This window comes from Rhincodon typus, chromosome 3 (genome assembly GCF_021869965.1).
Source record: "Rhincodon typus isolate 14 chromosome 3, sRhiTyp1.1, whole genome shotgun sequence".
NCBI lineage: Eukaryota > Metazoa > Chordata > Chondrichthyes > Orectolobiformes > Rhincodontidae > Rhincodon > Rhincodon typus.
In genome coordinates, this window is record NC_063334.1 from 80701723 (window position 1) to 80721120 (window position 19398).

The 19398-nt window shown below is 40.0% G+C and overlaps 1 protein-coding gene across 2 annotated transcripts in view; it reads right to left on the reverse strand.

Annotated features, from left to right (window-relative positions):
- Positions 1-19398, reverse strand: part of erap2 (endoplasmic reticulum aminopeptidase 2) — a 65000-nt gene that overhangs the window by 21913 nt on the left and 23689 nt on the right. For both annotated transcript variants that reach the window (XM_020532496.2, XM_048595065.1), the window contains 9 exons: positions 18113-18233; positions 17419-17573; positions 14278-14391; positions 14035-14166; positions 10140-10271; positions 8349-8417; positions 7389-7564; positions 7182-7261; positions 4746-4929 (listed from right to left, as the gene is read on the reverse strand). In XM_020532496.2, coding sequence (XP_020388085.1) covers positions 4746-4929; positions 7182-7261; positions 7389-7564; positions 8349-8417; positions 10140-10271; positions 14035-14166; positions 14278-14391; positions 17419-17573; positions 18113-18233 — 1163 coding nt within the window. The remainder of the gene's footprint in view (positions 1-4745; positions 4930-7181; positions 7262-7388; positions 7565-8348; positions 8418-10139; positions 10272-14034; positions 14167-14277; positions 14392-17418; positions 17574-18112; positions 18234-19398) is intronic.

Here is a 19398-nt window from a genome sequence, read left to right on the forward strand (position 1 = left end):
CCTCCCCCATTTCTGAAGAAGGGTCTAGGCCCGAAACATCAGCCTTCCTGCTCCTCTGATGCTGCTTGGCCTGCTGCGTTCATCCAGTTCTACACCTTGTTATCACTGTCTGGACTAGCATTTATTGCCCATTCCTAACTGCCTTGCAGAAGGTAAGTAGTGAGCTTCCTTCTTAAACCAAGGCAGTCCTTGAGCGTAGGGATACCCAAGGTCTTCTTAGGAAGGGTATTATAGGATTTTGGTCAAGTGACAGTGAAGCAATGGTGATATAGTTCCAACGCAGCACGGTGTCAGACTTGGAGGAGAACTTAAAAGGCAGTGATATTCCCATGCTTCTCTTGGTAGTCTTTTAGATGGTAGAGATTACATGTTAAAAAGGTTCTGTCAAATTAGCCTTGGTGAATTTCTGTCATGCATCCTCTAGATGGTACACACTGCTGCTACAGTGCATCAGTGATGAAGGGAGTAAATGTTGGATGGGGTGAGAATCAAATGGCCTGCTTCTTCCTGGATGAAATCAAGCCTCAAGTATTGTTGGGGCTGCTTTCATGCAAACAAGTGGACAGCATTCCATCACACTCACAACTTGTGCCTTGTAGATAGTGGGCAGGTAGTACGGAGCTTGGAGACAAGTTACAGTCTGCAGAATTCTGAATGTCTGACCTTCTTTTGTTGGCACAGTATTTATATTGCTAGTCTATTTCAACTCTTTCATTGGTAGCCCACTATATGTTATTAGTGGAGGTCCAGTAATGATAATACCATTGAATCACTCTTGTTGGAAAGGCAGGGACTGATCAGGGATAGTCAGCACGGATTAATTTTAACTGAGATTTTTGAAAATGTATTGATAAGGGTAGAGCACTTGATGTGGTTTACATGAACTTCAGTAAAGCCTTTACAAGGTCCCGCATAGAAGGTGGGTTCAAAAAGGTAAGAGCTCATGGAATCCAAAACAAGTTGGCAAGCTGAATCCAAGATTGGCTTCCAAATAGGAGGCAAAGGGTCATGGTGGAGGGCTGTTTTGTAATTGGAAGCACGTGACCAGCAGTGTATGGCAGGGTTTGATGCTGGGACCCTTGCTGTTTGTTATGTATTTTTACAATTTGGATGTGAAATGTGATGACATAATTCGTAGGTCTGCAGATAACATGAAAGTAGGTGGAGTTGGTTGTGAGGAGGATGATCTCAGGTTATAGTCCGATATTGATCAGCTGGTAAATTGGGCAGAGCAATGGCCGATGGAATTTAATCCTGATAAATTTGAGGTGATACATTTTGGGAGCTCTGATAAAGGAAGGATTTACATAATGAACGGTAGGTCCTTTAGGAATACTGAGGAACAAGACCATAAATCCCTGAAGGTGTCAACACAGGTAAAGAGAATGGTGAAGAAGGCATACGAGATGCTTGCCTTTACTGTTTGGGTCATATATTCCTAGAATATAGCAGCAAGGAATTCATTGTACAAGTTTATAAAATATTGCTAGGCCACACATGGAATAATGTGTGCAGTTCTGGTCACCACACTATTGGAAGGATGTGATCGCACTGGACAGGATGCGGAGGAGATTCACCCAGGATGAAGTCTCAGTTAGGAGAACAGACTGGATAAGCTGAGTTTGTTTTTCTTGGAGCAGAGAAGGCTGAGGGGGTGATCTGAATGAGGTATACAAAATTGAGGGGCGTATTCAGAATAGATCATGAAAATCTCTTCCCCATGGCAGACATGTCTGAGACCAGAGGCCATAAGTTTAATGGGAAAAGTAAGTGGTTTAGAGGAGATCTGAGAAAGAATTTTTTCATCCAGAGGGCGTTAGAAATATGGAATGTGCGGCCTGAGAGGTTGATGGAGGCAGGTACTTTTACAACATTTAAGAAGCATCTGGGTGAGCACTTAAATTGCCAATGTAAAACTGGCTATGGACTAAGTATGGGTAAATGGGACTAGAGTAGTTTGGTGTTTGTTGGTTGGCACAGACATGGTGGGCTGAAGGGCCTCTTTGTATGCTGTATGACTCAATGATAATACAAGGTGATAAGGAGATCAAAGCTGGAAAATAAATATTCAGAGGTAAGTGGCTTTTCAGAAAGACAGGCAGGAAGGAAGGCTGTGGTAGCTTTGTTAGTATGGAATGGAACAAGTACGATTGCAAGAAACAATCTCGGATCAGAAGATGTAGGCTCCTCAAAGGTTACCCCTTGGGTTTCCATACTTACATCATAGAAAGGTCATAGAATCCCTACAGTGTGGAAACAGGCCCTTCAGCCCAACAAGTCCACACTGACCCTTGGATCATCCCGCCCAGACCCATCCCCCTATAAACCACCTAAGCTACACATCCCTGAACACTACGGGTATTTTGGCATGGCCAATCCACCTAACCTGCATCCGCTGTTCCCGTTGTGGTCTCCTCTCTACGTCGGGGAAACCGAGCGGAGGCTTGGGGACTGCTTTGCAGAAAACCTACGCTCGGTTCGCACTAAACAACTGCACCTCCCAGTCGCGAACCATTTCAACTCCCCCTCCCATTCCTCAAGACGACATGTCCATCCTGGGCCTCCTGCAGCGCCACAACGATGCCACCCGAAGGTTGCAGGAATAGCACCTCATATTCCGCTTGGGAACCCTGCAGCCCAATGGTATCAATGTGGACTTCACAAGCTTCAAAATCTCCCCTCCCCCTACCGCATCCCAAAACCAGCCCAGCTTGTCCCCGCCTCCCTAACCTGTCCTTCCTCCTACCTACCCCCTCCTCCCACCTCAAGCCGCACCCCCATCTCCTACCTACTAACCTCTTCCCGCCCCCTTGACCTGTCTGTCCTCCCTGGACTGACCTATCTCCTCCCTAACTCCCCACCTACACTCACCTTTACTGGTTCCATCCCCGTCTCTTTGACCTGTCTGTCTCCTCTCCACTATCTTCTCCTCTATCCATCTTTTATCTGCCTCCCCCTCTGTCCCTATTTATTTCAGAACCCCCTTCCCCTCCCCCATTTCTGAAGAAGGGTCTAGGCCCGAAATGTCAGCCTTCTTGCTCCTCTGATGCTGCTTGGCCTGCTGTGTTCATCCAGCTCTACACCTTGTTATCCCACCTAACCTGCACATCCTTGGACTGTGGGAGGAAACCAGAGTACCCGAAGGAAACGCATGCAGACATGGGGAGAATGTGCAAACTCCACACAGACAGTTGCCCAAGGGTGGAAACGAACCTGGGTCCCTGGTGCTGTGAGGCAGCAGTGCTAACCACTGAGCCACCATTACTTCACCAGCAGTCACATGCTCCTGTCTCTGATCACAGACCAAAGTTAGACAACCTAATCTGAAGACTATGATCAATAAGTTATTTCGAACAAGTTATTCTGTTTGTTTGTTAGTTTTTGTGAATAACTATTTCCTGGTTTAATTACTGAGTGTAAGTGATGCCCCTCCAATAAATGTGATTTGTCCTCAACTTTTACCCATACAAAATGCACTTTGTTCTGTCATTTACGGCTCACGCTGACAGAATAAGTTAAGGTTCAGCTCTTACTGGTTGCCAATGGTTAATCAAAAAGTATCTATTAAGCGAAAAGTTGGAGGCTGGGGAGAGGGGTGTTAGAATGAATCTTTGAAGTAAGAATGAGGAAGAGAAAGCGGAAGCAAGGCAAAATGTGACAGGGTTAATGGCCTGATTGCTGGAGAACATTAAACAGAATCTAAAGGTTAATGTGGGCCACGAAGAAATAGCATGTAAAAATTTCAGACCGAGATGGGAACTCAGGAGGAAGTGGATGAATATTAAAACCAATAAGACCATTAAAGTCAGAGGATAAGAGAAAGGCAACTGACGGCAAATATTTTTTTGAAAAATTAAGCCAATGTGAGCCCTGCTCAACACATGAACTGTCCACGATACTGTTAAAGTAAGCTCTTTAGCTGGTTGGCGCCACCCAATCAAATTGAAGGGAGGCAGTGGCATAGTGGCATTGTCACAATACGAGTGACGATAATCTTAGGCTAATGTTCTGGGACACTTAGTTTCAAATCTCATAATGACAAAATGTTGAAGTTTGAATTTAATACAATCTGGAAATAAAAGCTAATCTAATGGCAACCGTGTAACTGTTGTTACTCATCATAAGAACCCATCCAGTTTATTAATGTCCGTTAAGGTGTGCTGTCCTTACCTGGTCTGCGCTGCATGTGACCCCAGACCCATCTTGACTACCCCTCTGAAATGTATAGCTACCCACCCAGTTCAAGGGTAATTAGGAGTGGACAACAAATGCCAGCCTTGCCAGTGATGCACACAACCCGTGCGAGAAAGAATAACCTAGCCTATCACCAATTAATGTCCTAAAGGAAATGAATGATAGTTGTGAAAGGACACAATAGTCAGGAGCTCAGAGGTAATGAGTGGAATGGAAGCAGCCCACCAATGGATAGCTGCCTGAGTTTCTATGGTAGAATATAGGGAAACAGGGTGAGATTCAAAGATTCCAACTGGTTAGTTCTTCTAAATGTTGCAGTTTTATGCTCACTGGCTTGGGGAACACAAAAATGAATTTAAAATAGATTAGCAGGCAGCACTAACACTGCTGTAGAGACAGGACTGGGTGAGGTGGGATGCCATGTGATATTGTTGCTCTCCATAACGTGGATGATCTTATACTAAGCACAATTCCAGTGACATATTTTCGTACACTCATTTTATCATTGTAACATAATCGTTAAATACAGTAATAGTGAATTTCCACACTACCTGACAAGTTGGAAAGCATTATGAATCAGGTTTGCTCGGTCCTTCTGGCTCAGTAATGTGTGGTTCTGCCATAGCAGATTAATCAAAGAATCCCATCCAGCATGCTTATAATGTACAATGTAATATCCATTCATGTCCACATTAAATTTAACCCATTGAGTCTCTCCATCGAGTTCAATATGATCTGATTGAGGTAAAATGAAGTTAAAGAAGCTAATTAGTAAAAAGAAATTCTCACAGCTAACAGATCAAACACAAAAATATAGGAAGAATACTGGACAGAGAGCAGTTGGCCCATCATGTACATGCAAGCAAAAAAAATGTCTGTGTCAGATTCTATCCTTATCCCCCCCAACCCCGGAATAGCAGATGCAGGGAATCACATACTGTCAGAACAGCAAATGATAAATAAACATGCTATGCCATAATATGTTGATTAGGCAAATATTCATTAGGTAAAGGAGGAAGCAAGAGCTAGCCTGTATTCCACACAAGTTTATTTGCTCTCCTCAGCCCGGCCCGAAACGTTAGCCTTCCTGCTCCTCTGATGCTGCTTGGCCTGCTGTGTTCATCCAGCTCTACATCTTGTTATCTCAGATTCTCCAGCATCTGCAGTTCCTACTATCTCTGCCTGTGTACCAGCCTGCTTCTGGCTCCATCTTGGGCACGCTGCAAGAGGCAGAAGGCTTTACTCCCTACCATGAAAATGGTATTGGCAGCCACTGACAAACAGAAGGCAGGGTTGCCATGTTGAGAATCCCCCAACTGTGTTCATCCAGCTCTACATCTTGTTATCTCAGATTTTCCAGCATCTGCAGTTCCTACTATCTCTCAACACAGACCACTATTCTTTTTCTACAAATCCCTAAGGAGAAGCAGTTATTACACATCTCTGGAAATGTGGGACTTGAACCATGGACTCCTGGCTTAGAGGCAGGGACACTACTACTGCACTGCAAGAGCCTTGCGAAATAATTTTTTTAAATTATTTTGACAAAATTCTAAAGTGAAACGGTTCTTAAATATTTGTTCCAATTAACAACAGCAGCTCTGAATTACACCTGGAGCATTCACACATCAACACGAATAAAAAAAAGTTCACATATCCACACTCAACTAACTCAGCATTTGCAACATTAGTATGGTGCCTTGAGTTTTCCTGTTCTTTACAAACAATGGATTGGTTATGAGAATAAACATCGCAGCCAATTTAATCATAGCAAAATCCAAGCAACAACAATTATTTAGTAACCAGTTAATCCATTTTTATTTACTGTCTGTGGAAGGATCATGAGATGCTTATTCACTTCAACATTTCCAAAGTAGGCAACAACTCCTGATTTCATTGCAGAAGTGTCAGTCCAAGTTAAGTTCTTAAAACAATAACTTAAACTTACAACTCCTTAAGTTGGAGTGCAGGTTCATTGTTCCTTGAAAGTGGAGTCGCAGGATGGGAAGATGAAGGTGGTGTTTGATATGCTTGCCTTCGTTGGCCAGTGCATTGAGTATAGGAGTGGGGAGGTCATGTTGCGGTTGTACAGGACATTGGTTAGGCCACTTTTGGAATACTGTGTTCAATTCTGGTCTCTCTGCTACAGGAAGGATGTTGTGAAACTTTAAAGGGTTTACAAAAGATTTACAATGGTGTTGCCAGGGTCGGAGGGTTTGAGCTATAAGATGGGGCTCTTTTTCCTGAAGCGTTGGAGGCTGAGGAGTGACCTCAAAGGAGTTTATAAAATCATGAGGGGCATGGAAATGGGGAATAGCCATGGTCTTTTCCCGGTGTGGGCGAGACCAAAACTAGAGGGCATAGGTTTAAGGTGAGAGGGGAAAGATTTAATAGGGACCTAAAGGGCAACTTTTTCATGCAGAGGGTGGTGTGTATATGGAATGAGCTGCCAGAGGAAGTGGTGGAGGCTGGTACAATTACAACATTTGAAGGCATCTGGATGGGTATATTGAAAGGAAAAGTTTAGAGAGAGATGGGCCAAATGCTGGCAAATGAAACTAATTTAGGATATCTGGTCAGCATGGACAAGTTGGACTGAAGGGTCTGTTTCCATGCTGCACATCCTTATGACTCTAAGACATTAGTAAGACAGCAGTCAACTAAAACAAATGCCAAATTTACAACTATATGAAAATGAGGTAATTCAGTGGGAATAGGCACTATTTTGTTTTCAAATATTAAGGGATAGCTTTAGCTATCATATAATTATAATCTTACGTGATGTTACATGTACATATTGTTATGGGCATTGTACAGTAAAACTGAAGAACAATGTTAGAGATATATTAAATACTACACAAGGTGAGGTGAAATTAAATTCACATTAAGATAAATTCCATAAAAATCTTTGCTTCTATTAAAGTTTTATTTGGATATTTCTCAGATCATACTATTTATTGAAAAGCAGCAATTTTCAGCGTACGTACCTGTTTTTGTTTTCAACAGGTGTCTACCAATAGTTTTTGAACTGCTTGTTATGTACGTTAGTGGGACATGCCACAGGTAGCTGCAAAAATCATGAAAAGTGTTTTTGATTTTCAAAATGTTGCAGAAAGCATCCATGATGATGTATAAAATATTTCATCAAAACAAAAAGAGGAAAATTAAAAAGAACACAACTGAAACATAAATACCCAGATTGCAGTGAGTCCCAGGTGGGGTCTTCTGGGAGCACTCCCTTAAGAAAGCGCTCTTGTTGTAGCCTGACTGAACTCCCATTATGATCGACAATTATCACTGGTATTCCTTGCTGAAGTGTCCACGTGTTCATAATTGCCTTGATATCTAAATGTTCCCCTGCATAGAGATACTGAGGAATTGAAAGGCACCGGACAGCTTAAGAAGCTATGTTTTGTTTCTCCCTACTTTTCTTTTAAGAAAGTTAAGACAAATACAAACAGACAATGCATAAGCAGTCAACATTTACTTTTGACCTAATGGTTGTGCTTTTGAATTGCAGGTTACTTGGATGTCAGTGCTTAGGTAGGGCATATTGCATAAATTAAGGTGCAGTTGCATTCCATTAATTGAGTTACTTTTTACTTGTGTTACACCCTTTGCGACTGGTTGGACTGCTTCTTTGCTGAGCGCTCTTACAGTGGTGTCCCTCCTTCTGGACCAGAAGATCCAGTCCCATCCCACTGGCTCCATATGTGTGTTTATGTCTGAATAAATATTATAAATATTTATATAATGAATTCCAAAGTAGCAACAGGTTCAGCAAATGCAGGAATTTGACTGAAGGCTGATAATTCCTATCATAGACGACCAGGAAGGCAGAAAATGAAATATCAAAATTTGGGGAACTTCAAATTTAAATAATTTTGGACCTCAATACATCCTTTCCTTAAGTTACTGCTCTTGTAAATTCCTGTCCTTATGCATCATGCCATCTTTTTTCCAATTTCCCAATATTATTTAAATGAATTTCCAGCATCAAAACCTGAACACAAGAATTCTAAGATAGTTGTGAGGTCCCACAGACTGTAATTATGTAGATACTATGGTACATGTAAGATATTGCAAGTTGCTTGTACTCAGAGGTGACCAGATTTATATAAGGTTTAACAAAGATAAAACAAACCAAATCTTACAGCATTTTTAGCAGCTTGTGAGGCACTGTAGCAGAATCCGCCTGAGGTGAAGTCTTCCTCAGTGCAAGTCTGTTGGAATATCAAAACAGAAATTGTTTTTGCATTACCTTCACAAACTTACATAAACCCCAAAGATCATGAAGCAGATGCTTCATTTCCAGGCTGGAAATCAAAAGTTTCTATAACAGTTCCTGAAAGAGTTTTGCAAACTTTTTCCTTTTTTCAGAATCATTTTACAATTGCTTATTAAATCTACACACACAAACACACACACACACACACACACACACACACACAGCTTTTCCAGCAATTTCTGTTTTTGTTTCTAATTTACAGCATCCACAATTCTTTTGGTTTTGACATTAGTGATGGTGATCATTTGCCTCTGCAACATGTGGAAGCTGCTGGACAACAATGTTATCCAGAGTGAACACAATGTTTGCTACTTGTGACACGTTGCAGATTTACAGTAATCTGCAGTAAGTAGAGGTCTTCATTTTGAAGTCAGAGAAAATCTTGTAGGATTTGTGATGCAACTAGTAAACCAACAGAGCTGATGAAAATTTCTGTTGAGTTAAAGTACTCAATTGGAGCAAGATAGGTTGAGAAATACTTTCTAAATTTGCTTAAGATAACAAACAAGGTACTCCTGAAATGCTAAGATTTAATAAGCAATTGTAAAATGATTCTGAAAAAAGGAAAAAGTTTGCAAAACTCTTTCAGGAACTGTTATAGAAACTTTTGATTTCCAGCCTGGAAATGAAGCATCTGCTTCATGATCTTTGGGGTTTATGTATATACGCATTATGTGTAACTCACATTTTTGATCAATAAATCTGTTTACAGGGTCCTACCTGCAACTATGTTTAGTGTGGTGGGTTTATTTTACTCTCTTCCAAAGTCAGGGACAATCACGTGATGTTGCATGAAATAACCAATACCCAAGATGCAATAATGAGGGCTTTGTTTCGTTCAATTTCTGAACTCATTAAAATAACCTGAATATCGGGCTTCTAAGAGATGCCTTCCAGTTTGAAAGGAAAATAATAATCGAGGTGAGGTGATGGCCTAGTGATGTTATCAGTGGACTATTAATCTGGAGACCCAGGCAAAGTTCTGGGGACCCGAGTTCCAACCCTGCCACAGCAGATGATGGAATTTGAGTCAATTGAATAAAAAATTCTGGAATTAAAAGTCCAATAGTGACCATGAAACCATTGTTTATTATTGGGGAAAAACCCATCTGGTTCATTAATACTCTTTAGGGAAGGAAATCTGCAATCTTTACCTGATCTAGCCTACATGTGACTCCAGACCCACAGTAATGTGGTTGACTCTTAACACTTAGGGATGGGGCAATAAATGTTGGTCTAGCCAGTGATGCCCTCATCCCGTGAATAAATAAAAAAAAAAAAATCATTCTTTTCAGCCTCAGAAAACATCTGGAGTAAAACCCCAAACAAAACTACATTAATAAGAACAGAATTCAAACATCGCAGAAAAATAGGAAAGAAATGAGATGACAACAGCTCCATTTAAAAGAGTTAATGCTAAGCTATTAAGATAAATTTTAATATAATCCTATAATTTCTGAATTGAATGATGTGTTGCCACAAATTAGTGCATTCTTTACTTTTTCCAAAAGGATTGGAAATAATCACATTTAACAGAGAAACTAATTTAAAGATAGTGAAACAATTAATATGTTTAAGAATGATGTTGTTTTAAACAAGTGCTGAATTCTTATTGAAATACACAATCCAACTTTCAGGCAAAAGAAGAAACTCTTACATTGGCCATACTGTTCCACAGGTCTTCATTCTTGGCATTTCTGTAGCTGTGTTTTCGTAGATAATGAACTAAGCCTCTTTGAAATACCTCTTCCGTTAGAAAATTTCTCAACATGTGCAAGATACAAGCTCCCTACATTTAAAAAGACACAAAATGTGAGTTACATTTAATGCATATATATATATACACACAGATCTTTTCCAGCAATTTCTGTTTTTGTTTCTAATTTACAGCATCCGCAATTCCTTTGGTTTTTACATTAGTGACGGTAATCATTTGCCTCTGCAACATATGGAAGCTGCTGGACAACAATGTTATCCAAAGTGAACACAATGTTCGCAGCTTGAGAAATTTCTGATCTGAGTTGACCAGCTGAAATCTGAGTTGCAGTTGCCACATCAAGGAATGCGGAAGTTACCTGGACACTTTACTGCAGAGTGGTCACATGCCTCACACTAAGTGACTAAAAATAGATCGTTGATCAGGGGCAGGAGAGGTGAAGCAGGTATAAAGTTAAGAGGGTTATAATTAAGGAGACTTGGCCTCTCCAATTGTGCTACAGGTACAAAATTCTTGCAAGCTGTGCCGTCGAAAGGGGGAACTGCAGGGAGGATGAACAAACCGACAATAACACCTCCACAGGGAGCCATTCAAGTGGAGGAAGCAAATAGGAGTGAAGTTGTGGTAGGGGACAATATAATTAAGTGGATAGATACTACTCTCTGCAGCATTGAGCGGGAGGCCCAAAGGCTGTGATATCCTCATTGGGGCTGGAGAAGAACTTGGAGAGGGAGGAGAGGAATGTAGTAGTCATCATCCATTCACTGGTAAGGCTAGAAAGGATGTTCTTCTGAAATATTTTGATCAGTTAAGAGCTAAGTTAGTAAGCAGAACATCTAAGATAATAATCCTGAGATTACTACCTGAAGAATGGCCAAACTAGCACACAATAAATAAAGTTAAAGGGTTAATTGTGTAGCTCAAAGATTGGTGTGCGTGAAATGGCTTTCATTTAGTTGGGCACTGGCCCCAGCACTAGGGCAGAAAGGAGTTATTCTAGTGGGATGTGTTTCACTTGAACCATGTTGAGCCAGTGTCCTGGTGAACTAAATAACTAGGGCTGTAGATAGGCTTTACGTCTAATTAAGAGGGGTGTAGGGTTTGGGAGAGGGGAAATGTAGGCTTAAAAAGCAAGATGATATGGCACCATTACATTGTGGATTTTGGATAACAATATCCAGAGTGAGATTGGAAGGGATAGAAAAGCATAAATCAACAGCAGTATATAGGTTAAAAGAGAGAAAAATGGTAAAAGAGCAAAATTAATGGCTCTTTATTTGTATGTGTGTCATTGAGGATTCTGATTGTGTATTCAATTAAGTTTAGAAGGATGAGGGGAAATGTTATTGAAGTTTACAGAATACTGAGAGGTCTGGATAGAGTGGATGTGAAGATATTTTCACTAGTAGGATAGACTAGGTAGGACTCAACAGCACAGCCTCAGAGTGAAGGGATGGCTCTTTCGAACCGAGATGAGGAGGAATTTCTTCAGTCAGAAGGTGGTTAATCCGTGGAACTCATTGCCGCAGCGGGTTATGAAGGCCAAGTCATTGAGTGCATTTAAGACAGAGATAGATATATTCTTAATTGGTAAGGGGATCAAGGTTACCGGGAGAAGGCAGGAGAATGGAGTTGAGAAACATAATAGCCATGAGTGAAAGGTGGAGCGGACTCAATGGGCCAAATGGCCTAATTCTGTTTCCATATCTTATGGTCTTATTTGGAACACACACACAAAATCATCTCTGCCTATTTAAAGTATACTATTTACCTGCACTACAAGTCCAAACACTAAGGTCCCTAAGATTGAATTTAATTTTGCATTTCAATTTGATACAAGGATTCTTCTGGAATATTTACGAGAATTAGGCAGTAAAGTTTACAGGGGAACAGTTTGGTTCTTGGAAAGTGATCAAAAGAAGGATTAGACAAAGCTGTGTTCCCTCACCAAACTGTCTCTCCCCAATAGTGAATAAGTTCTTACAGGAATTGAAGGGATGAATGATTTAAGAAAGGATGGAGCACTATCAACAATATCCATAATGGTGATAACATTTTACTTATATCAACAAATGAAGATTTGTAAAATCTAATCACTATAATTGTAAAGAAAAATGGTATGTACAAGTTTACACTGAATACTTAAAAAATACACTGTAAAGGACAAAGAAACTGCATGTTTAAGTTTTACTACATCACAGTAAAACTAAGCAAGTAAGAGCGTTTCAATTAAACTGTGTTAGGAAGCATTGTGACACATGCTGGCATAAGCTGGACTGGACAAGCCAAAACTGTTTCATGAAATTAAGCAACATTCTAAAGTGTGTCAGTTGGAGTCTTGAAATGAAATGCATGTACTGAAATGTTACATCTGGTCAGTAATGAATTTTTCATATGAAGCTCGCAGCTTTGGGAAAGAGAAATAAAAGATCATGATCTTTGAAAAGTGGTGCTTAAAAAAGATCCTAAAGGTAAGCTGGGTGGAGAAACAAACTAATGGGAAATTACTGAATGTGGATGCAAGAACATGAGTATTTTTCAATAATATTAAAAGAAGGCAAGTGGGATTATTTACGTATTAAAAAAAAGCTGACTGATGAGGGACATGGTTTTTTTAAGGTAGTCCCTGCCCTTGGCTTTGTTCTCTGTTCCACCACTTGATTTGTAGGGTCAGGAAGAAGATGCATTATTTTCAAAGTGAAGTTGCGTTTTCTTCTCAGGTTAAAACCTGGAAATATGATGCTTATGATGGAAGCACTACAGAATTTTGTTTTCTGGGCAGTTTAAATTGAACACAAAGGAAGACCATGCCACAGGGAAAACTTAATGTACCAAACTGATAGTTTAATAGCTTAAGTCTCAGAACACAGAGAAAATGCTCAATATTACAACTAAGATTTAGTAATTAAGTTTACAGGCTATATTCAAATTAGAATTTCCTTGTAATACATGAAGACTATCCTTCACTATGAACAGTACGTTTACAATCTCTTCTTTGTCGCAAGTTGGTTGTTTGTTAATTGAAAGGTTGGTTACACTAGGAAGAGAGCTGAGAAAATGCTAGAGAAAATAAAATGACAGTTTGTAACAGTCATCAGTCATGCACCCAAGGGTCCCAGGGCAAAGCAAATGACAGGAAGCCAATGCATAGAATCTATTCCAAATAGTGAAGCTGTACATCTTATGCTCTTATTATCAGAATCTTGATACTGGAATCTGTTAGAGATTCCAGATTAAAAACACTAACGATTCTTTAGACTAAGGGAATCTTAATCATTAATGAAAAACTCAAACTACAATTGTGCCTTATTTAGGTGCTAATAACTGATGATAGATAGTTAAGCGTTATACTGTATCATTAAATCAAGTCGGTTAAATTAGGCAACTTCGTATTGAACTGCATCCTTGCGTACTCTGGACACTGAAATTAACTAATCTACTCAGTGTTGTACTGTGATGCTGCTGTGAATGATTTGCTTTGGCCGCACATCAGTGCAATTATTACTTGAGCATGTGAGATAAAGGTGACCTAATTCAAGCATCTTATAAATTTTAAGACGAAAATGATAACTTGGTCCTTCTTTTCCAATGTGTGCATCTTAGAATGGTGAGAAGGAAAATATTGATCTGATACTCTTAATAAATATAGACTACATATTAACATTTTTCATACAATATTGTGTGGGATTTAGTGTACATCTATCCAGCAATGTCTGTGAGGACGTTAACTTCATTTTCAACAATAATTAATAATCTTAACAAACATATCAATAAACCAACATTGCTTCAAATTCTGTGACATTATACAACACATCCAAGTAAGTGCCACAAATACCTTATCATAAGAGACGGTATCAAACATTTCCTCTATCTGAGTTGGATTTTCTGCAGGTGTGGATATGGGGCGAGATGAATTCATTGAATCTCTTCCCATTGCTCCAAAACAAGTGTTCAAAAAATAATCATCCTGTAAAGAGGAAATATTAAAAGAATTAAACAGAGTTATATATCTTGCAATAAAGTAACCAATAGTAAGAAAGGTTTACTCACAAACAAATAATGAAAAAGGTTTACTCACAACTTGCAGCTCTGGATAACTGGAATCGACAGAGACAAACTCCATGTACCTGGCAAATCCTTCATTCAGCCAGATGTCATTCCACCACTCCATAGTCACCAAGTTACCAAACCACTAAAGAAAAACATGACATTCATTAGGGATTCAGTGAGGATTTTTTTGTCATTTTGAATTCAATAATTATTTACTGAATAGATAGATTCACTGGAAAGATAGATATTCACTAATATTTCTACAGTCAATTTTCTAATTTCAGAAGTGAAATATGAGGGCTTTTAAAAGGACTGCACACCCACCTCTCTGTTAATGATTATGGCATAATAAAATACAGACTAATTTGAAAATGGCTTTCTAAAATTGAAGGACTTTTACAAGTGTCATCACATTCCTATTCTAGCAAGGACCACTGAATCTACATTCAGTGGCTGGGCATCTTTAAAAATGCTGCATCGTTATTAAATGACAGAAAGAAAAGAGAACCTGATCCCATTCCACCTACTTGTTTTTAAGAAAGTTATTTGGAATGATGACAGGAGTTGGTGACCAAGCACTTTAGTAACTAAATATTTTAGGAAGGCTGCCAACCTCCATTTTAACTCTTTCTTTATTTTTAGCAGCTGCATGAAGGTCAGGATCTATCATCTAACTGATTTTATCGCACTGCTTCTGGGCCAGGGAACATGAATGTTTCTCCACCAAGCAACTGACTCTCCTGTTCAGCTACTTCCTCTCTCTTATAAGCCAAACCCTAAAGACCCTGATTTCTCTCCAACTCCCATCCCCACTAATTTAAGCCCCACAGACCCCAACCTCTTACAAAATCTAAAAACCAAGTCAATTCCCAAACCCACAAAACTAAACTTGAAGACTCCACTCTTTCCACAAACCTCATGACCCAAATCTTAAAGATCGTGATATCTCCCCAGTGCCTCCCAACAGTCCAAACCCAAAGGTCCGAGTTCTCTCTGACCTCCTTATCTAAAACTCATTTACTTCCTGATTGTTTTTGTACCCTATACAGAAGGAGCCCGCCATTCTGAATGGTGGTTAAGCAGGAAAATTGTTGAAAATATTTAAGTAAGTGTCTTATTGTTAAAAATTCAGCAAAAATCCTTACTTCTGGGTTTCCGTCCCCCTATTCTCTTCCCACCTCAGAGTTATTGCTGGGCCCATATGCCAAAATGTTACATTTTGAAGAGAAGGTACGGGATTGAGTGCATTGGATGTCTTCATATCCTTCAATGCATGGAGAATGTTATCTCGTGTGATCACATGCTTCTCAGCTCTTTACCTACACAAGTGAGATTTGAGCAAATCATCTGATACATTAAGTGTTGAGTAAATTGAAAGTTCTTGCCACTGATGGGATCTTCAAGGATAAGTTCTGGTGCCTTACCTAAAGGCTAGTTGAACAGAACTTCATTCACTGCATACCTGAGCTTGCCCTCAGCTGTGGTGCCTGCCCCTAGAATCCCAGAAATACCCCTTAAGAATTCCAAGCAGATTCTCTAATGCTGCCCTCCTGGTGATGCTGGATGGGGTCACCAATAGAAGGTAGATCCTGATCCTGGGTTATCCCACCAGGAGGCTCTCTCATCAGACCCATCCTGTGTGATCCAAGATTGCAATGCAGGTCAGCGCTGCTGCATCCTCCCACTCACTACAACTCTGCCATTGCACAGATACCTCACAAAGCCTCATAGCTTGCAAGGTTCAGCAGTACATGTATGATGTGTACTCAAGGGCTTCCATCTACCTCATCCTCTCAGCATACTGACCCTTCCTGTCCAGTGCCTTGCCTGGTCACTGACAGATGCCCACAGTTGGTATAGGAAGAAACACCAGAGGACTCTGATACTCAGGGACTGCTGGAGACTAGACTCCCTCTCAGCCCCTTTCAGAAGACATACCCGCTGTTCTCAGCTTTATGTGACCAAGTCAAAATGCAAGGAGAGGCAGATGAACATCACACAGGTTTGTTAGAGACCTTCAGCAGGCTACAGTAAAAGGTGGAGTGATCTGTCTATGTGCTCACTTTCTGTGGTGTCTCCAACATAAAAGTACTTGGCTGCTTGGAGACATAGATCCAACAGATCACACAGTGACTGCCATCACTAGTCTCTCTCACTAGTGACAGAGCAGCCCTATCGTCTGGTAAGAAAATGGTTTACCATTCATGGAGCTAGTAAATGTAGAGAGATTTGACAAATGCTGTACTTTCAGGAAACTGGCAATTATTTCATATTACAACACATACATAAAAATAAATTAGAGGAGAATGATCTTAAAAATGCTTAAAATATTCAGTTGTAAGATACGAATAAGAACTTTAAAGTATATAGTGACTTTAATGAGGACAGGACACATCAAAGCTAATGAAATACTTTTGAAGTGTAGTTACCGCTACAATGTGGAAAATTCAGCATTTATTTTGCACAGCGGGAATTTCCATAAACTGTTATGTGATAATGCCAAATAATACTTTGTGATACTGCTTGAACATCAACATAAGCCAGAACAATGGGGAAAGCTTGCCTGCTCTCTTTTAAAATAGTGTCACCGTATCTTTACCTGATAGGGCATACAAGGCTTCGGATTGACATCTCATCTGAAAGGTGACACTTCTGAAGTTCAGTATTCAACCAGAGCTGCACTGGAGTGCAAGCCTAGATTTATGTGTTCAAATTCTAGTGTAGGATTTGAACTCAAATATCTCGGTCAGAGATACAAGTGCTATGAAAAGAGCCATAACTTCAAAGAAAGCACATTTAATAGTATAACGGAGATGGTGACATATCTGAACTTTTTACATCAAACCAGTTCAACGCTTTTGTAAGTTGTTCTTTGGAACATTCTGCAAATCCTTTAATGCCAAAATAGTGAATGAAACCTGAACCAGTGGATAATGAATTTGTGGTCCAGACTAACAGTCCTCACGTGAACTTGTTATTGATCTCGATTAACAGACAATTAATATTTATAATGGAGCTGTAGTTCCATTTATACAATGACCTTTATCAACTATTTTGCACTAGACGCGGGACTTTATAAAGCAGAATTATGAAGCCAACTAACAAGCAAGAGATTCATGAATCTAGATACAGGCCAAAATCAACCTAAATTATACGAGACATACAGTACCTGATGAGCCAGTTCATGACCTATCACCATGGTAATCCACAGTTTATCTGATGCGGAGGACGTTTCAGGGTGATACAGTAGAGATGTTTCCCTGTAAGTCGTTAAACCCCAGTTCTCCATGGCTCCTGACTGAAAGTCTGGAATTGCAACTAAATCTAAAAATATAACATTTCTCATTGTATTGTTTCTTAATGTGCTGTCTCATTAATTTGTTGTATTGTAACAAGTACAATGTCACAGTGTAAGACCTGAAACAGAATTTGCATTCAACAACTTACATTTATTTTAACATCAATTAATTTGAAAAATAAAGGATTCCCTGAAAGAATTCACTGAAATGAGGAATCTTAGGAAGCCCCAAAGCACTTTGCAGCCAGTTAAGTACTTAGAAGTGTGTTCATTAAAGTATCAGATACCAATCAGGAATTTACCCCCCACCTACCAACCTCCAGATTTTCAGCCTATCCAATCCCCCTCCTCATGACCTCTATCCTTCACCTCTTCTTTCCTCCTCTCTCTCTCCCTCTCTCTCTCTCTCTCGCTTCCCCTCCACCACACCCCCCCACTGGATTACTAACCTTCAGCTCTCTCAGCCCTTTTTCACACCAATTTTTCCACACCTTACAACTTACATGACCTTACTGTACAATACCTTTTACTTTGTATATTTATTGAAAACTGATGTTTGACTTACCCTGCTTTGGAAGTGGGTAATAGATATTGAAGTAATGTTCATAAAACTCCAGGAGTTTCACTGCAGCCTCTAGTGCATAATGTGTTTGACTCCACTTATCTGGAGCAGCATATATCGACACCTGTTGAAATACAAGATTCACAAATAAAAGTTGTGTGTTTGCCTACTCAGGAAACAGCTATATAACAGACTGTGGATGTCTTCAGAATGTGGTTAGTTATATCTAAAGGATAAAAGGCTTTCACTACTTCAGAAATTAGGCATTAATGTGACAGATTTCCAATTTCCAGTGTGAGTTTCAAAGTCACAGAATCCCTACAGTATGAAGCAGGCCATTTGGCCCATTGAGTCCACACAGACCCTCCAAACAGCATTTCATCCAGACCCACCCCCCCTACCCTATTCCTGTAACCTTGCATTTCCCATGGCTAATTCACCTAGCCTGCATATCTCTGGACACTACGGGCAAATAAGCATTGCCAATCCAACTAATCCGCACATCTTTGGACTGTGGGAGGAAACAGTATAGTCTTCCATTTGAACCCACATCCGTGGCACCGTAGGGGAGCAGTGCTAACCACTGTGCCACTGTGTGCTGCCCTAGTCAGTGATCTTCAGCTTACAAAACTGGCAAAGATTTTTGTTTGTGATTCCTTGACTAGAAAGTGGATTGCACTCCAAATCAGATGTAGTGCAAGTACTGAAGTCTAATGGCAGGACTGTAGGAACTTAAAATTCTGTACGCTTCACACGGTCAGGAAAGATCATTTCCAGAGTGAGATAGCCCGAGTGAGTATATAGTTTGGGGATTGACAGGCAGCATGGGAATTTGGAGCAGAGTGGAAGAGGTGCATTTTTGCTTGCATGTTTTGGCTCTTAGTTTGCCAAGTTTTTAATTAAACAGGATAAATTAAGCCCAGGATCAGGGGCCCAGCACAAAACAGTGACATCACAAGTTAAACCATAAGTTCATTGGTTGATGACTATTACTAATTTGACCGTCTATGATAGTTTAATTTCAGATTGAAGGTTAATAGGGAGAATATTTACAGGGCACAAACTAAAAGACCAGTGCAAATCTTTTAAAAACCAAATTAAAAAATAAATAATGAAACTAGAGATGCTGGGCTAGGCAATGTGTTGTAACTGCATGATGGAGCTGGTAGAGCCCATTGTGGCTCATAGTGACCACATCTGAAGCAAGTGTTCGTTGCTTGTTGGGAAAATTAAGTGGTCGCAGATCTCAAGAAAAGAAATTCATGGAATGTCTACGAGATTTTTTTTTG